We start from the raw sequence: 19,721 nt of genomic DNA on the forward strand, positions 1-19,721 counted from the left end.
GCTGGATGAAGAAAGTCCCGTTCAAGGCTTTCCAGAAGAACAACGGGTGAAAATGGTTAACTACATCCGAAATGTCCTAAAAAATGGAAGTCATCCAAGAGAAGACTACAAAGAAACAAAGGTAGGATGGGCTTTTTTGGACAAACGTATTACTCAGGCTGTTAAGGAAAATATGACTAAAAATTTAGAAACCAAACCTGCAAAGAAAAAGGAAATGCAACGATTAGAGGGTAAAAAACATGGTTTTTGAAGGAAAAGACCTGAGCCATTTCATTACTAATAAAACAAAGACATTCTTTGAATTGTTTTGGAATCAACGATGTGACAGAATACTGCAGTGATTCTCTAAGAAGCCATGTGAACGCTCTTAAGGTTGTCAATGACACCGCAGAAAGAGGAATTGCTCTGATAAAAAAGTATAACGAATCGGTCACGGATGAACGACAAAAACAATTCTTGTTGAGGGTAGTCGAGCGTCACAGAAAAGTCGTCACCAAGCCAACAAAACAAGGGATTGCATCGTTCAAAGTTGATTAATGTAACACACGTTTTGCCTATCATATTACCTATTAATCTTCGTGTTGTTTTAATAGTATCTTAAGTTTGTGATTTCTAGTTTTCCCAATATAAGTAATTAACATTGAAAAATTGTATTTCTTGCCTACTTTTACAAAACAGATCAAAGTGTGCAACCTCTAAATATTATCCAATCTTCTTAAAATTTAGCATATATATATCTTTTACATCACTCAGACTTGGGGCGTAAGCAAAGTCTGCAAAAAATTTACAGTTTATTCTTTTCCATTAGAAAATGAAACACCCTAATGTATATATATATATAAAGAGAGAGAGAGGGAGAGAGAGAGAGAGAGAGGGAGAGAAAGAACACACACTGTGGCAAAGTATTTTAATAAATAAAAAAGTAGAACATGTCCCACAGTGCACATCCATCATAAATCACATTAGCCGCCAATGTAATTCCATTTTGAATAATTAGGAATGATGATCCAGGTGACACAAACATGATAACCTGCATGTGATGATCCTGCACCCATCACTACTCTTGCCACAACTGGCCGGGCTGCTGAATGTCAATAAGCAGGCTGGTGATGCTGACTGACATCATTGATCAAATATGGAAGGTGTAAAGATTGGGGTGATCAAACTCAAATGGTGCACACGTTTTCAAGAAGTTGCGTCAGTCCAGAACTGCATTTTTAATGGCATGGCCACCCAGTTTTATATAAAGGAACAGAAAAAAACTCACAGAGGACAGCAATTTCCCATACAGGGTTTCCACCGTGTACAGTGCCTTGAAAAAGTATTAATGCACCTTGAAATTTCCCACATTTTGTTATGTTACAACCAAAAACGTAAATGTATTTTATTGGGATTTTATGTGATAGACCAACACAAAGTGGCTCATAATTGTGAAATGGAAGGAAAATGATAAATGGCTTTCAATTTTTTTTACAAATAAATATGTGAAAAACATGGGGGGGCATTTGTATTCAGCCTTCTTTACTCTGATACCCCTAACTAAAATCTAGTGGATCAATTGCCTTCAGAAGTCACCTAATTAGTAAATAGAGTCCCCCTGTGTGTAATTTAATCTCAGTATAAATACAGCTGTTCTGTGAAGCCCTCAGAGGTTTATTAGAGAACCTTAGTAAACAAACAGCATCATGAAGGCCAAGGAACACACCAGACAGGTCGGGGATAAAGTTGTGGAGAAGTTTAAAGCAGGATTAGGTTATTAAAAAATATCCCAAGCTTTGAACATCTCACTGTTCAATCCATCATCCGAAAATGGGAAGAGTATGGCACAACTGCAAACGTACCAAGACATGGCCGTCCACCTAAATTGACTGGCCAGGCAAGGAGAGCATTCATCAGAAAAGCAGCCAAGAGGCCCATGGTAACTCTGGAGGAGCTGCAGAGATCCACAGCTCAGGTGGGAGAATCTGTCCACAGGACAACTATTAGTCGTGCTCTCCACAAATCTGCCCTTTATGGAAGAGTGGCAAGAAGAAAGCCATTGTTGAAAGAAAACCATAAGAAGTCCCATTTGCAGTTTGTGAGAAGCCATGTGGGGGACACAGCAAACATGTAGAAGAAGGTGCTCTGGTCAGATGAGACCAAAATTAAACGTTTTGGCCTTAAAGCAAAACGCTATGTGTAGTGGAAAACTAACACTGCAAATCACCCTGAACACACCATCCCCACTGTGAAACATGGTGGTGGCAGCATCATGTGGTGGGGATGCTTTTCTTCAGCAGGGACAGGGAAGCTGGTCAGAGTTGATGGGAAGACGGATGGAGCCAAATACAGGACAATCTTAGAAGAAAACCTGTTAGAGTTTGCAAAAGACTTCAGACTGGGGAGGATGTTCATCTTCCAGCAGGACAACTACTCTAAACATACATCCAGAGCTACAATGGAATGGTTTAGATCAAAGCATATTCATGTGTTAGAATGGCCCAGTCACAGTCCAGACCTAAATTCAGTTGAGAATCTGTGGCAAATTGCTGTTCACAGACGCTCTCCATCCAATCTAACAGAGCTTGAGCTATTTTGCAAAGAAGAATGGGCAAACATGTCCCTCTCTAGATGTGCAAAGCTGGTGGAGACATCCCCAAAAAGACTTGCAGCTGTAATTGAAGTAAAAGGGGGTTCTACAAAGTATTGACTCAGGGGGGCGCCATACAAATGCCCCCCCCCCCACACACACACACTTTTCACATATTTATTTGTCAAAAATGTTGAAAACCATTTATGATTTTCCTACCACTGCACAATTATGTGACATTTTGTGTTGGTCTATCACATAAAATCCCAATAAAATACATTTATGTTTTTGGTTGTAATGTGACAAAATGTGGAAAATTTCAAGGGGTATAAACACGTTTTCAAGGCACTGCAACTATGTAACTCTTGTCCCTTTGCTTGCTAGGACAGTGTCTATGGAGGGACAACATACAGTCAAGCAGTTACTCTCTATGGAACCTTCGCACAGTTTCATATTGCTCCCTTTTTTCCAACACTCCATCAGCGACTGTTCTACCAACAAATATTTTTCACACCAGTTTCTTTAATCTTTTTAATTTTCAATACAGCTGACCTGCCCAGCAGTGCTCCAGAGTGCCTCTCATACACAACCTCTGTATAAAGCAATCCAGCGCACTGTGAGACAACTTTCCACACTAATGCCCTGTACACACGATAGGATTTTCCGACGACAAAATCCATGTTTTTTTTTCCGTCGCATGTTAGCTCAAACTTGTCTTGCCTACACACGGTCACACAAAGTTGGTCGGAAATTCCGAACATCAAGAACGCGGTGACGTACAACACGTACGATGAGCTGAGAAAAATGAAGTTCAATAGCCAGTGCTGCTCTTCTGCTTGATTCCGAGCATGCATGGAACTTTGTGCGTCGGAATTGTGTACACACGATCAGAATTTCTGACAACGGATTTTGTTGTGCTTCTTGAACATGGAATCCTTCCAATGGAATTAAAATATATGTAAATATATTCTACTCTCAACCCCTGATGAAGGTATCAGAATACTGGAAACGTGTCGGGTATCAGGGTACACCACCCTTTGGGGAGTACATATGATGATTTGTATTTTTGTATTGATGTTGTGTTTTTTGTTTGATGTATTCATGTAAAGTGTAGACGGCACACGTCTTTTTTATCCTACATTATTAAAAGATATATTTTTTATCATAGAATTGGTGGTCTGTTAAAGTGGGGTATTTTTCCTTGTTCCATTGTACCTGGGATGGGACCACCACACTCTATATCTGATACGGTGGAGGTCTCTCTTTTTTCTACAGTACCAGACAGGAAGCTTCTTGGACACTTTCTAGAAGTTGACCTGCACACACTTGCATGTCCCCAGAATGGGTCTATCCCTTTACCTCCCTAGACAAAAGCAGGTATCACCACAACCATTCTTTTTTTTTTTTCTATTTTATGGCTTTTCTGTATTGTAATGAATAAAATAAAGTATTGACAGACATTTAAACCTTTATGTCCAAGTACAAAACACTGCTGTTCAAATAGAAACCTAACTTCTTTCCATCATCAAGCCTTAGTGGCCATACAGAATTGTTCATAATAATTCCTAGGTGCATTCACTCGCCAAGCTCTAAATCTTCCATTTCCTTTAGAAGTGCTTCCTCTTTTTTGGATTTTCTCAATTTGGTTCTTTTCTAATGTCTTGCCAGAACCCTGGAGCTCTTTCAGTTGTTCGATTGCTTTTAGTTTCTTTTTGAGATTCTTGATCTTTTTGTCAGTTTCTGGATCTCCTGTTGTCATAGTGGCTGGAGCAATATTCTGATTACTCTGCAAAACTTTCTCAGCAGGTTCATCCGCTTTAGTCTCCTGTTTGGTGGCTTTCTTCGCCTCTCTTTTGGTTTTTCAGAGCTGTTTTGACATGGGTTTCTCAGTGGATGGAGGCTTCACACTTTGAGAAGGACTTCATGCAGCTTATAACTAGTGACAGGCTTGTTCCTCAGTGCTGGTGGCCTGTATGCTTGAGCTGGTTTGCTCTCTTCTGCTGTTTTTTTTCTCCAGGTACAGGCTGATAACTAATGGGCTTTGCAGGAAAGGTTCTATCTTTAAATGGGTGCCAGGACACTTGTCACAATTCTGTATTGTCTGTTACATCATATTTATGTAATATAGAACCTGTTTATTGTCAGATCTTATAACCATTTTCAACTCGCAACCTTGGAGAACATGTAGCAGTGACAATATTCTCTCCATTGGGGCACCAGGCAAAATAGGTTGCATCAGAAGCTGTTGGCTTGGAAATAAGTTTGTAATTTTTGATGTCCCAAACTTCCATTTGGCCTCTCAGGTTACCAAACCCAGCTAGTACTAATATGTGTCCTTGAGGGCTGTAGAAGGCAGCATTCCGAGGACCAGTTCCAAAATCGAATATGGGATCACATTTTAGGTTTAAAACAGTAGCTTTGGCTGACATAAAACCATAAACAGCACAAAATTCTGTTGAATTTTTGTCCCAAACAACATCATAAATGGGACCATTTTTTGGTAACTGCACAACAGCACTTTTCCCATTTCCTGCAATGTAGTGCAATGTCTGCTCTCCATAGTATGAGGCTTCCCGTTTTTTGTCCACATCAGTGCTGGCAGTGACTAGTACTGCAGTAGCTTTGAATTCCATAACATTGTGACCCGGTCTACTTTGAAGAAACTTTTATTTACTAGTGCTGAATGGGGTTTGCTGAAGTTAGGATATTGGTGGTAAAGTCTCACAAATGACGGGGCTCCTTTGCTTCCAGGAACATCCACTGCTACCTTGCAAGGATGATCTCCAGGTGACAATTCAAAATTGCAATTGTACCAAAAATGTTGTCTTCAAAGAAGTGCACTTCTTTGTTTACATTCCTGGCACATATCTTCTCATCCTCGGACCTGCAAGGAGACCGTTTCTGCATCTTTTTTCTGAATGAAGGATTTCACACACTTTCCATTTTTCAGGTCATACAGTTGTAGATTAGGAAAACACACTGTACCATCCTTCCCAGTTGTCTACACAACTGGGAAGGATGATACAGCAGGTGTTCCTAATCTACAACTGTATGACTGCCATGTTGCCAGGATTGTGTTCTTTGTAGATATTTCAAGGCCGACTACTTTAGGCAGATCAAAGCTGTAGCGTGCTGTCAGCACTGTTCACTATATTTGTTATTTCTCTATTACACCAACCAAATAGCTTCCCATCTCTGCTAAATGTGGAAACTTTGCAAATTTTTGCTACTGTCGTTCTGAAATGAGTCATGGTTGGTAAACTTTGGAGGCCCCTGGATCAATTGGATTCTGTCAGAATCTCTGACTGCATGCAGCTTGGGAGGCGCCATGTTGAGCCGGAAAGGGACCACTGACACCACCACAACCATTTCTAAGAAGCAGCAGCTACAGGCCTGAGGCCTTGGGCACTTGGGTGGAGACCCAGGGCCAGGACCTAGAAATGCTTCTGAAAAAAAAACTTTCAGGTAAATGGAACACAACAGAGTCCCAATTTTTAGTACAATGATTTCTAACAATACAAAAGCTGAGGATGACTTGTTGTCCAGTACTTACCATGGACTTGCTCTGGATTATACGGTCTAGTATTTCCTCCCGCTTACTGTTATCATTCTTTGCCTTGATCAGCAGTTTAGGGAGGTGCATACCAATGGTTCTTTGCTTACTTTCCTCAATCACTCCATTATTTGCCAGTTTCAGTTCTTTTAGCCTGTTCTCTCTTTTCTTAAGTTGTGTGTTTGGATTGTCTTCTGTTAGTTGAAAGGAATAAAAAAAAAAGAAGTCATTTGGATTTGATGTATTATACTAGACCCAAGCAACCATTCTACAGTTTAACTTAAAAGAAAATATAGATTCATGACAATACTACATAGTGCATCAATATATTTGCATTGGGCCTCAACACTTTCTAATAGGTCTCCATATCAGTATAACATCTGTTGTTTGAGAGGAGCATTTAGCTGTAATGCCGCATACACACGAGCGGACTTTATGGCAGACTTTGCCCGGCGGACTGGATTTTGTCAGACAATTCGATAGTGTGTGGGCTCCAGCGGACTTTGTTTTCTCAAAAGTTGGACGGACTTAGATTTGAAACATGTTTTAAATCAATCCGTCAAAATCGAGTCCGGACGAAAAGTCCGCTTGTCTGTATGCTAGTTCGACGGACAAAAAGCCACGTTAGGGCAGCTATTGGCTACTGGCTATGAACTTCCTTGTCTTAGTCCGGTCGTACGTCATCACGTACGAATTCGACAGACTTTGGTGGATTGTGTGTAGGCAAGTCCGTTCATTCAGAAAGTCCGTCGTAAAGTCCGTCGAAAAGTCCGCCGGGCAAAGTCTGCCGTAAAGTCCGCTCGTGTGTACGGGGCATGATACAACCTTCCTTGAGTAGATATTTGGCCAGGGACATTGGCCTCTGAAGGTTAGAGGAGTCTTAAGAATGGTTGAAGCCAATATCAAAAGATGATTGGCCAAAGGTAATTTTTTTAACTTTATATCACAGTGTATAATTTTTCAGGATGATTTACCTTCTTGTTTCAACTGCAGCGCAGTCGGGGACTGGTTGGTCCTACAGATGGAAATTCTGACAGTTTCTTTGGACTGTATGAATTCCAGAAGAATGGACTCTGCCTGAAGGATGTCAGAGAAGAATGATAGTGAGTTATTACAAATTCATCATTATCTATCATTGTACACCTTGTGGAGAGTCAGCCTGGGGCAGGGTTTAGAAGGGGTTAATTGAAGAGGGCAGGTACTTCCCCTTTAGACCTGCTTATTGCCAGCTGAGTTGAAAATGTCAGAGAGGAGAAGTGTGTTTGGAGAGAGATGGCTGTTAAGCTATCAAAGCTGAGAGGAGCTTGAAACTGGAAGGACCCCTGTTACCTATGACTTGATCCTGCTGGGTGAGCTTGCCTGAACTGGGACTTTGCTATGTCACCTCATCCCATGCTCCCCTTCAGTACTTCTCCAGAGCCTCTCCCATCCTCTGGAATGCTCTACCCCAATCTGTCCGATTTTCTTTATCCACTTTCAGACAATCCCTAAAAACTCTTCTCTTCAGAGAAGTCTATCTAGCCCCCACCTAACAATTGTACATTTATCTTCTCAATCAGCACATTGCCCACAGTTATTACCTCTTGTATCTCTTGACCTTCCCTCTTAGATTGTAAGCTCTAATGAGCAGGGACCTCTGATTCCTCCTGTATTAAAGTGTATTGTATTTGTACTGTCTACCTTCAAGTTGTAAAGTGCTACGTAAACTGTTGGCGCTATGTAAATCCTGGATAATAATAATGTTATATGCTGTGGATGGGATGCTGAGCATTATTTAAAAGGACTGTCTTATTAGGTCAAAATCTCACCACGGCACAAATTAAGAAGCTTATTGATTTTACGCATTCTACATCTATAAGCTCACAGATCCCAGAAATGTCATATAAATTTTTGACTAGGTGGTATTGGACCCCAGTTAAGATAGCAAAGATGTTTCTGACGGCAGACGCCAGATGTTGGAGAGGGTGTGGACAGAAAGGCACCTTTCTCCACCTATGGTGGTCGTGCCCTGGGATTAAGGGGTTTTGGGAAGCAATCGCTCCTTGGGTTGAAAGGCTATCCCCCGAACCAATAGAGGCGACTCCTTGGAATTTCTTGTTTCATGGAACCTCAATGTCTGTTAGAGCTTATAAGAAAAGTGTTATCCCACACTTAATAAATGCTGCCAAATTATTAATACTTAGGCTATGGAAACAAACTAGAAGTCCAACTTTGGACTGGAAGAAAGAGGTTAACTTAATAATGGAGGCCGGAAGATGGGAGCATGCAGTGAAAGACAGGCAGGATAAAAACACTGAAATATGGGCAGGATGGGTGCGCTGCTTGAAAGAGATTAGATAGAGTAATGATGTAAAGAGCTGTATGATCTCTGGGTTAGAATGTCGGTGAGGGGGAGGGGGTTTTTTGCTTTTCTTCCCTTTTTCTTTCTTTTTCCCCTTTATTTGCCTTTTTCAAGTATCTTTTAGTTGCATAGAGTGGTACACAGGTTTTTTTTTTTGTAGAATGGGGTTGAATATGGGGAAGGGATAGAGGGTGGGGGAATGGGAGGAGATAGAACACATAGGTAGGAAGGGGGGCACAGAAGAGAAGGGATAGTCCAAATACATATAGTGAAGGGAAGATGGTATATATATATATATATATATATATATATATATATATATATATATATATATATATATATATATATATATATATATATATATATATATATATATATATATATATATATATATATATATATATATATATATATATATATATATATATATATATATATATATGCACTGAATAGGAGGGATATATGACTCATAGAAGCCTCATACATTTTTTTTTGGTATTGAGTTTGATGCTAAGAGTGATTTAAATTGGCTTAGTAGCCTCCTAATATAATAATTTTTTGTATAGGTTGAGGTTTTTTTTTTTTTTTTTTTTACTTCACAATGATGGAATGTTTTACATTTTGTGGATTTGGAAGGGGGGAGTGAAGCACAATGGAAACACTATATCTGGAGGAAGAGGCAAGATGGGAGGGGGAGGGGAACACTATCGGTGCAGGGGAGGGAGAAACAAGGAAAGGGGAAGGGGGAAGAAATTGTTTACGTGATTTATTGGGATTTAATTATTTTTTTTGTTTGAAGGGGGGAAGAATTGTCAATGATAAGAATGTTTTTATTTGGATAAACTCGAATACTGTAGACTTGAAATATGTATTAATGGATATACTGGAAAATGAATAAAGATTTAATAATAAAAAGGGAAAAGGAAAAAAAAAAATTATTATTTAATACCACCTCCGACTCATGAGGTGGTGCGAAGGGATTCCTATTCCTATCGATACCTAGACAGGCGAGCAGCCCCAGTGCCGGGTAGGCACCTACCAATGTAAGCGGCCATTTGGCTTTTTATTTGCTTTTTTACAATTTTAATAAACGGTGTTATACTATGGAAGATCTTATTGTTTTCCACATATCCCATGTCTGAACTACCGGGGCTGGAAGGGTTTCTTTCCCTATTACCATCCAGCATCTAGCCATCCTATGTGAGCAGGCACAATCCTGCACAAGCGCTAATGACTCTCTTTTTAAGTAAAGGAGTCATTGGTATCTGGCAGTGGTGTCTCCAGCTTTCATATTTAGGGGGGGCACATGGGGGGACAGGGGCAAAGTAGGGGGGCAACTATAAAATGCATATATATATATATATATATATATATATATATATATATATCCTGGGGCCCTTTACTACGACCCCACAACGGGCCCTTTCACATGTTCTGCAGTGAGCTCCCTTCCTACTGTATTGGGGTCCCCCAGGGTGGCAGAAAACAAGAGATATATGTCACCAACATATCAAGAAAATATAAGGATCCAAAGCAGTGGGAGAACTATCACGGTTGCAAAGGTTGTCTTGCCTCCGGGCCCTGGTGTTCTGCCACTGTGGGGTTCCCCAGCCTCCTCTTGCTGTCCTGCCCTTGCTATTGACAGCTCTGGTCTGGCATCTCTTGGAATTTACAGGCTGGTCCTCCTGTCCTAAGGACGGGAGAAATCAGTCTGTTTTTTCAGTAACTGAAAGTCCTGGTGGAGTCCTTCCTGCAACTCGCTCTTCTCCCTGCCAATGAGGATGCAGGTGAAGGAGCAGATCAGGCGGCCGTGGTTGTGTGAACGCTTGCATTATGCAGTGTCAGCGAGCAGGGGAGGGGGGAGGAATCACCCGCAGGAGCTGACTGGGGACTCTCTCCCTCTTAGACATTGATTTTTTGTAAAAAAAAAAAAAAATTTTTTTTTGGGGGGGGGGGCACATGGTGGGGCACAGCATAATGTTGGGGGGGTCAGGGCCCCCTCTGCCCCCCCTAGGGTCGCCATTGGTATCTGGTAAGCAGATATCTTTTTACTACTGCAGGGTGTATTTTTCTTCTCACTTGGTGAAGGAACCTCTACCTGTGTACATCAAGAAATTATCCATCTTAGAAGATTTTTTTTTTTTCACCGGCTATTGTGATAGCCCATCACTGGGACTTTATCATTATCACTGTTATTGTGTGTCACCTTTCTACTTTCATTTTTTGGTATCTATATGGTTCACATATATTTACACAATCATTAACCTCTCTAGTGTTTTATGAGAGGTTATTTATTTATTTAGTTTTTATTAATTATTTATCCATCACTATTTCAATCATTTTCTATCATATTTTTATCCTATTTTTCACTGTAACTACTAGCGCCCCCTATCTACCCACCTACACTTTGATCACTATTTGTTCAAATTGGGGAGCAGCTTGTTATCTCAATTATTTCATTTTTAGTTTTATTTACCTTTAATTTTTTTTTAATTTATTTCATTTGGTGCGAGGTTTCTCTTTTTTTCCTTTACCAGTCCAGTGGTGGAGGGAGCCGGGCAGCGAACAGTGGTATCCTCAGGGTGTGGACAGGATGATAGCACCTTGTTCATCTCCACACGGTGAGCGCGTGGCCATGAAGAAGGTGAGCAGTGAAAGCAGCTAAGACCGAGAGCCTGGGAAGAAGAAGACCTCCACCGCCTCCCTGACTCCTGAATAGGACAGCAGCAGTGGTCGCAGGATCCCCAGTGCCTCCCAGAACCTCGACTCCTCCAACCTCCTCTCCTCTCCTGGTTTCAATATCAACATTGATGGCAGCCTGGAGGATGATGACTGGCAGGGGTTCAGGCAGCCAGGGATCCGCTGGAAAGAGCAGAGAACCCCCATCATCACCCAGAAGGAGAATGGACCCTGTCCACTGCTGGCATAGAAGGTACAAGGCATCATGAACATTCTACTGCTGGTACAAAGGTACAAAGCATCACACACCTAACAGCAGACAAGGACTTGGACAGGGATGCACAGGAGGGGCTGCAGAGAGGGACAGGGCTAGGGCTCTCTCATATTCCCCCTACCCCTCTCTATCACCATCCCTCTCTCTCTCTCCCTCTACCCCCCACTCTCACCTCCCTCTCTCTCTTACCCCTCTCTCTTTCTCTCTCTGTCTCACCCTCTTTCTCTTTCTCAACCCAATGGATGATATGGGATGGGAGGATGGGACTGGAGGAGGACATAGAATGGAGGATAAGGTATGGAGGAGATGGGACTGAAGGAAAAGGACATGGGATGGATGATATGGGACGGGAGGAGGAGGAGGGCAAGGGATGGAGAAGATAAAACTGGAGGAAGAGGTGGGACTGGAGGAAAAGGTGGGAGGAGGAGGACATAGGATGAAGGAGATGGGACTGCAGGAGAACGAGGACCTGGGAGGGAGGAGATGGGACTGGAGGAGAAAGAGGACAAGGGATAGAGGAGATTGGACTGGAAGAGAAAAAGAACATGGGATGGGGGAGATGGGGCTGGAGAAGGAGGAGGACATAGAATGGAGGAGATGGTACTGGAGGGATTCATGGGGTCGAGGAGATGATATTGGAGGAGGGGAGATGGTTCTGGAGGAGGATGAGGACATGGAATAGAAGATATATTATGTTGTAAGAGTCTTAAAATAAAAGTGGGTGCACTGATGGATTCAGTGGGCAGGCCCTGAGGAATGTTGATGGTCAAACCCAGGGGATGGTTGTCTACTCTAGGACACAATCTATCCGCACCCAGAGCCCGAAAATTATTTTTAACAGCAGGTAAGCACTGGATGTGGAGATACATGTGAATACATGCTTACAGGAGCAGACAGCCTGTCATTCAGGTGGAAATAATTGGAGCACCTGGGATCATGACTACAGGTACACAATTATTTTTATTTACTTTATTTAAATGTAAAAAGAAATGTTTACGCTTTTTGAACATTTTTTTTATTTAACTTTATTGCTATCACAAGAGGTATTCCGCTTTGATGCTCCCCCAGCAGCTACAATAAAATGGTTATGTAGGGAGAGGAGAGAAGATCATGTTCTTCCAAGGAATGAAGTGGAACAAAATGATCGATGGCAGAGAAAACGAATAGCTGTGAGAGGCGGGGCAGTGATAGTATCAGAAGGAAAGGGGATTGAGAAATGACTGAAGTTGCTCAGATAGAAAATGAAGGAGGGCTTAAGGAAGCTGCTGCAGTTTAAAAAGGTTATAATGTGGAAATGTTTGCAGGGAATTTACATCAAGTAGTTTCAACACCGTACAGGACTTACTACAAGTGTGGAAAGGAAAAGGTAAGGTTGGAGTTCAACTTTAAAGTGGTTATAAACCTCTGAGGTTAGGAATGAACAAAGCATATCCCACTATATCAGGGATATGCAATTAGCGGACCTCCAGCTGTTGCGAAACTACAAGTCCCATCATGCCTCTGCCTCTGGGTGCCATTCTTATGGCTGTCAGAGTCTTGCTATGCCTCATGGGACTTGTAGTTCTGCAAAAGCTGGAGGTCCGCTAATTGCATATCCTTGCACTATATTGTGTTCTTGCCTTAATCCAAAGAACCTAGTGTGGTTCCCTTTGATATCTCATCTCTCCATCTGCATGAGTCCCCTTTGACAGTCTAACTCCAGAACAGGCAAGCACACAGAAGGTGACTGACAGCTTCAGCTGTACTTGTTTCCTTTTGAGGCTGTGTAGAGGGGTGTGTGTCTATTCCCTTCACTTGGATTTTAGATTACACTCAGTGCTCCTATTTGACATCATATCCCTGCCCCCTGCCTTCTTGAGCTGGAAAATAGCCTTTGATCTGTGTGTTTTAAAAGGCTTTAGAGTAGAGAGAGAGAGAGAGAGAGAGAGTTGCAGATAAACAGGTACAACTAATGTAGAAAAATGTGAGGAACCCCTGTTTAAGTGTAGCACCCTCCAGTGTAGAGTGCTATGTTGTACATGTGTTTTTCTGTAGAGTAAGCCAATTGTTTGGCTTGGCTGTCAGCCAAGCCGGTGTTTATTCTGGGTCAGGGATGAGTGACTCAGGGAGACTGGATGACTCATCAGCAGCATCTCTGGTGACTCCCCCTGCTTGCTGGAAACTTGGAGAAGATTCCAGAAGCAGCTGGAAGGAGTCTAGGTGGAGCTGTCTGGTGTATTCATGTGGGCCCCAGAGATACTGGAAGGGGAAATGCACCTCATAATTACTCAGAGTTAGTCCAGCAGGAAGTTTGGAGATGGAGTGTGAGGAGGCTGTTGGAATCCCTTAAGGGTAGCCCCCTACTCTGGGAGGAGGGTGACCTTGGGCTGATGTGTTGGAGGACGGGGAGTGTACATAGAGTTTGTCCGTGAAGAGACTTTGTTCCAGTCAAGTGGGCATCCCATAATACCCCTATCTCCATTCAAGTTTAATACCCCTAAATAAAAACAAAAAACAAACAAAACAAAGCTGCTGGACTGTTTTGTTGTCTCAAATGAACCTGTGGAAATTTGGTGTGCCTGGCTTTGCAGGGTGGGGGATCCCTTTTCACCAGCAGCTCCTACGTGGGGTGCGCTACATAAGGGTTTACAACTATCCCTGCACACCTGTCAGACTCAGTTATGAGGTTAAGTCTGAACAGCTACCCCATCGCCATTGCCTGCAGCATGTCTTAGCACCTATGTAAATGAGCACTAAATAGAAGCTGACAGGGGAGCCTTATAAATACCGTATATACTCGAATATAAGCCGAGTTTTTCAGCACATTTTTTTGTGCTGAAAATACCCCCTCGGCTTATACTCAAGTCAAGCACTATTCTGCAGCAGAGAATGACATTTTCCGAACCTAATTTGGGGCCCAGTATCTCGGGTCCACTTGGTGCTAGGAACCCCAGCTTTGGATATGTTGTAGTGCTAGTTACAAATTTGGGGTTCCTAGCACCAAGTGCCCCCGAGATATGGGGCCCCAAAATCGGTCAACTGTGTCCATCTGCAGCAATGTCATTTCGGGACCCTTTGGGTCCAGAGACCCCAAATTTTGGCTGCAGCTAGGGGGCATCTAGGAACCCTTAACTACCAAGTTTGAAGTTCGGGGGACCTATGGCTGCAAATGGGCACAGTGAGGCGTGCAAATGGGCACAGTGAGGCATGCAAATGGGAGGCAGCAAATGGGCATTGTTGACCCTCTTTTCCACTTACAGTATCTGCGCATTTCTCACCCTAGGCTTATACTTGAGTCAATACGTTTTCCCAGTTTTTTGTGGTAAAATTAGGTGCCTCGGCTTATATTCGGGTCGGCTTATACTCGAGTATATGCGGTATACCTTGGTGAGCGGCAGCATCTATAATGCTCCTATTGCTTGAAGCAAATCCCATAATATGCAATATCTTGGATAATCCCAGTTTTGAATTGCTTCCTTTAAAATCATTTTAAGTTAGGGGAGGAGACACATAATATCCGTTCCCACCAATGACAAGCATGGCAGGCTGAGATTTGGGAGGGGGTCACACATAACTCTTTCTGTCTGACTTTTAGAGGCATGAGCATGTTATAAACATTGATTATTTTCCTGAAATTTGAGTTTATATGTAAATAGTGTTGAGTAAAGTTCATTTTAATGCAAAAAAAGCTTTTAGCTTAGTTATACCAATACCTACCTCTACACCTTTTCTTGGTTCACTGTTGTATCTCTCTTCTATCAGCGCCATATCCTCCTGGAACTTCAGGTACCCGCCTGGTTTGGAGTACAAGCCTTGTTGCAAGGCTTTCTCATGGTCTCTAGAATGTTTTTTGATGAGCCGATTACAATATTTACGAGACTTCACTTCATTCATCTCAGAAAATTCTCTCTTTCTCTTCTCTATATTCCCCTGGAAGTAAAGTAGTGAGGATGGCGGGTCATATGAGTTTCAAACTACAGTAAGCATCTACTTCCTGTCAAATACTGTACATGAATTTCTTGCTGTTCACCAGTACCATGACACAGGCATTCTGGCTGGCTACCCCAAGGAACCAAAGAGTACATTATTTTATTCTATTTTACATAAAGTATACCTAAAACCAAAACTTTTTTTCTTTAGTTTTTGGGCATTTCTCACCGGAACAACTTTCCCTAGTGGAAGATTTTCCTATATAGGTGAAAACGATGAATTCCTCTTCACTTTCTGCCCTTAAGACAATGGTCACCTGGAAAAATAAATGAATCTCCCCAGCAAGATCCAGATAACAATGCAAATCTGCAAGGGTTATAATTGTTCCCAATACTAAAACAGTTTTGGCTTTAGATTTTTTTATATACAGTATATATATATATATATATATATATATATATATATATATAATGTACTGTGATATTTTGGGAGGAATGGGGGTCCGGTATCACCAGCCAGCCATGTGGGTAAAAGCTACAGTCTTCATTTTCCAAAAGTTGACTGAAAACAGCTTACTGTACTTCAGCATGGAAAAACAAAACAGTCTACACTTCTGGTACACAAAATAAGACTTTGGCTCACCACTGTCACAAGCTTCTCCCACCACAGGGATTTTAAAGTTCCCAACTGCTTCAAGGGTCCAGAAACATTGCAAGAACTCAGCAGCAGCATCTCTATTACAAGACAGTCCACACACCCCACACAGCTGTGTTCTGTTCACTCAACACCTCACAGACACCTGCTGGCCCTTCAGGACCACACTTTCTGTAGTTTTAGAGGGTTTTTCCCAACCAAAAGGCTCTTTGAGTCTCTGAATTCTGGGTCTCATACCAGGATTTAACAATCCTATGAAAACTGTAAGTCATTTTTCAGAACACCTCATCCTACTCCCAACTACTTATTTTTGTTCCCCTTAATTGTACCACAACCCCAATAATGAGGGCATATATCTCCCATCCAAGACTCATCCCTGGCATTCTGTACAATATACATATACAGTATATATTATGCCCATAGAGGAAAGGCATGCTCACCATAAACTGTGCATGGAAAATAAGTTTAAGGTCATTGAAGGACTTGCCAATGAATATCTGAAGAGCTTCTTCCTCACACTGAGCGCTCAGCTCAATAAACTCCTCCAGCGTCTCTGTGGGGAATTGTCCTCTTTCTCTCATCCTCTTCTCATAATGCTCAGTTGCCTCCTGGACAGCCGCCTTGTTTTCCATCTCCGATATACTCATCACAGTGTCCTCCATACACACAGCAGTGGAAGAATTGATGGCTTCTGTGTACTTATACACTAGCTGCCCCAGTACTATTCATAGGAAATATGTAAAAGAGAAAATGAGTGCTTAGGAAGAAACTTCATGCAAGGATTGGGGAGTTTACTTGGATAAATATCTTAAATATTTCAACCAATATTATATGAAAACCACCCCTCCTTAGTAGCTTAACCCTCAATCAATGCAGCTTAAAACAATTTATCACCAATGATTTAACAATGCATACTGCATGCATGTTAAACAAGATCTTTAATAAAAGGGCCTGAACCTTGTATTATTCAGACTTAATAGTCTCCTCTCTTCCACTTGTGGTCTCTTCTGCCTTTAACAGCCCTGGAAAGATACTGTGTTCAGGACTCCCTGGTTCCCCTGCTTAGCATCCTTGGAGGGCTATGTCTATCCCTGATCACCATAGCACTTATATTGAGTTTTGAGGCTGGGGACCATAAGCAGGGAAGATAGGGCTACCTTACCCCTTATTTTGTGGTAATACAATAGCTTACCTTTGTTTTTTGTTTTTTTTTTTTTTTTTTTTTCTTTTCTCTATCTGCAATAATGTTATTCTGTTTTTGTATATACAATGGCTACTTCGCCCCAGCAGAGATGGAGACTTCATGTACCTGTTGTGCTTTGCTTATCCTATGTTTTTTATACACTAAATCAAAAATCAATGTAGCACATACAGTATCTCACAAAAGTGAGTACACCCCTCACATTTTTGTAAATATTTTATTATATCTTTTCATGTGACAACACTGAGAAAATGACACTTTGCTACAATGTAAAGTAGTGAGTGTATAGCTTGTATAACAGTGTAAATTTGCTGTCCCCTCAAAATAACTCAACACACAGCCATTAATGTCTAAACCGCTGGCAACAAAAGTGAGTACACCCCTAAGTGAAAATGTCCTAATTGGGCCCAAAGTGTCAATATTTTGTGTGGCCACCATTATTTTCCAGCACTGCCTTAACCCTCTTGGGCATGGAGTTCACCAGAGCTTCACAGGTTGTCACTGGAGTCCTCTTCCCCTCCTCCATGATGACATCACGGAGCTGGTGGATGTTAGAGACCTTGCACTCCTCTACCTTACATTTGAGGATGCCCCACAGTTGCTCAATAGGGTTTAGTTCTGGAGACATGCTTGGCCAGTCCATCACCTTTACCCTCTTTAGCAAGGCAGTGGTCATCTTGGAGGTGTGTTTGGGGTCGTTATCATGTTGGAATACTGCCCTTCTTCAGTATGTCACAGTACATGTTTGGCATTCATGATTCCCTCAATGAACTGTAGTCCTTAGTCTGCTTGTCTTCAGCAAACTGTTTGTGGGCTTTTTTTGCATCATCTTTAGAAGCGGCTTCCTTCTGGGATGACAGCCATGCAGACCAATTTGATGCAGTGTGCGGAGTATGGTCGGAGCACTGACAGGCTGAACCCCCACCACTTCAACCTCTGCAGCAATGCTGGCAGCACTCATACGTCTATTTCTCAAAGACAATCTCTGGATATGACGCTGAGCTCGTGCACTCAACTTCTTTGGTCAACCATGGTGAGGCCTGTTCTAAGTGGAACCTGTCCTGTTAAACCACTGTATGGTCTTGGCCACCATGCTGCAGCTCAGTTTCAGGGTCTTGGCAACCTTCTTATAGTCTAGGCCATCTTTATGTAGAGCAACAATTCTTTTTTTCAGATCCTCAGAGAGTTCTTTGCCATGAGGTGCCATGCTGAACTTCCAGTGACCAGTATGAGAGAATGAGAGTGATAACACCAAATTTTACACACCTGCTCCCCATTCACACCTGAGACCTTGTAACACTAACGATTCACATGACGTCCAGAGGGAAAATGGCTAATTGGGCCCAATTTGGAGATTTTCACTTAAGGGTGTACTCACTTTTGTTGCCAGCAGTTTAGACATTAATGGCTGTGTGTTGAGTTATTTTGAGGGGACAGCAAATTTACACTGTTATACAAGCTGTACACTCACTACTTTACATTGTAGACAAGTGTCATTTCAGAGTTAAGAGTCTGCTAATGCCCCACCATATACTATTTGCACTTTATCCAATGGACTTTTCACATTATATAGAGAGATAAGAAAACTTCACCGTCAATAGTATCTCTATGTATCCAACACCATGCAATTTGTGCTCCACCACTGTGCACATTAACTACTCGCCCCAATCATATACATATTTTTTTTTAGATATGTTTTATTATGTTTACTGGTCTCCATTCCTAAACTGTCAATATTACTTGCTTGTAACTGGTGAAGTGTCAAAAATAAAAATATTTATGGGGACAAAATGGCCTGAAAATATAATAGAATATGGTTCTATTTAAGGGGGCCTTCAATTAAAAGTGAAAATTCTGCTCATCCTCTCCCCACCTCTACTGTAACAACAGTACTTCCCTTGCCTTAGAATTATGTAAGCTTGGCCCGCCCTTTGCCAGCCTGCAACTTAATGGCATACGTCATAAATCCTAGGAGGTTGTGGGGACAGTCTGGGTGGAGCCATATCCAAGATGGCCGAACAGCCCAGTGAAGGATCGGCTCCAGTGAAGACAGCACTGATATCCATATGCTGGCAACTGTCTGTTTCTTTTTCTTTGAGTCAGCAGCTACAGTATTTTTAGTTGCTAACTTTTCATTTTGTACAACCGTACCAAAGTTCTTCTTTAAAACACACAGCTCCTGCACAGTACTCTCCTTTCTTGGTTAGTATTCAATATAGTTACAAAAATTGTGCAGCACTGTTAAATAGGGTAGTTTTTGGTATTATAAATATAGGTTTTATAAATAGAAGGAAAATGTATCGGAGTAAAGAAGTAAAAGCTTCTTTTTCTTCATCACTCTCATTTTCTCATTATTACTCCCTTTCTTCCCTCTCCTTCAGTTTCTCACACGCTTCTTCATCTATCTCTCCGATCTTCATCTCTCTCTCCCCCAATCCTTCTCCTTTCTACACTCCATTCCTCACTTCCCCTTCATCTCTCATTCCCTTAACCTCCTTCCCTTACTCCTTCTCTATCTCTCCCACTCTCTGTCACTCCTCC

At 41.8% G+C, this 19,721-nt stretch overlaps 1 protein-coding gene and 1 pseudogene across 4 annotated transcripts in view; both read right to left on the bottom strand.

The window, feature by feature from the left end:
• Positions 1-19,721, bottom strand: part of LOC141148209 (uncharacterized) — a 116,601-nt gene that overhangs the window by 6,955 nt on the left and 89,925 nt on the right. For 3 of the 4 annotated variants that reach the window (XM_073635443.1, XM_073635445.1, XM_073635444.1), the window contains exons 8-11: positions 16,420-16,700; positions 15,113-15,325; positions 7,097-7,199; positions 6,123-6,316 (exon numbers count right to left, since the gene is read on the bottom strand). In XM_073635443.1, the coding sequence (XP_073491544.1) occupies positions 6,123-6,316; positions 7,097-7,199; positions 15,113-15,325; positions 16,420-16,700 (791 nt within the window). Of the gene's footprint in view, positions 1-6,122; positions 6,317-7,096; positions 7,200-10,497; positions 11,326-15,112; positions 15,326-16,419; positions 16,701-19,721 lie in introns of those variants that run through there. The other variant, XM_073635446.1, reaches the window with a different exon arrangement.
• LOC141147517 (eukaryotic translation initiation factor 2A-like) lies at positions 2,904-6,068 on the bottom strand (annotated as a pseudogene).

The sequence above is a fragment of the Aquarana catesbeiana genome, linkage group LG06 (genome assembly GCF_042186555.1).
Source record: "Aquarana catesbeiana isolate 2022-GZ linkage group LG06, ASM4218655v1, whole genome shotgun sequence".
NCBI classification, from domain to species: Eukaryota; Metazoa; Chordata; class Amphibia; order Anura; family Ranidae; genus Aquarana; species Aquarana catesbeiana.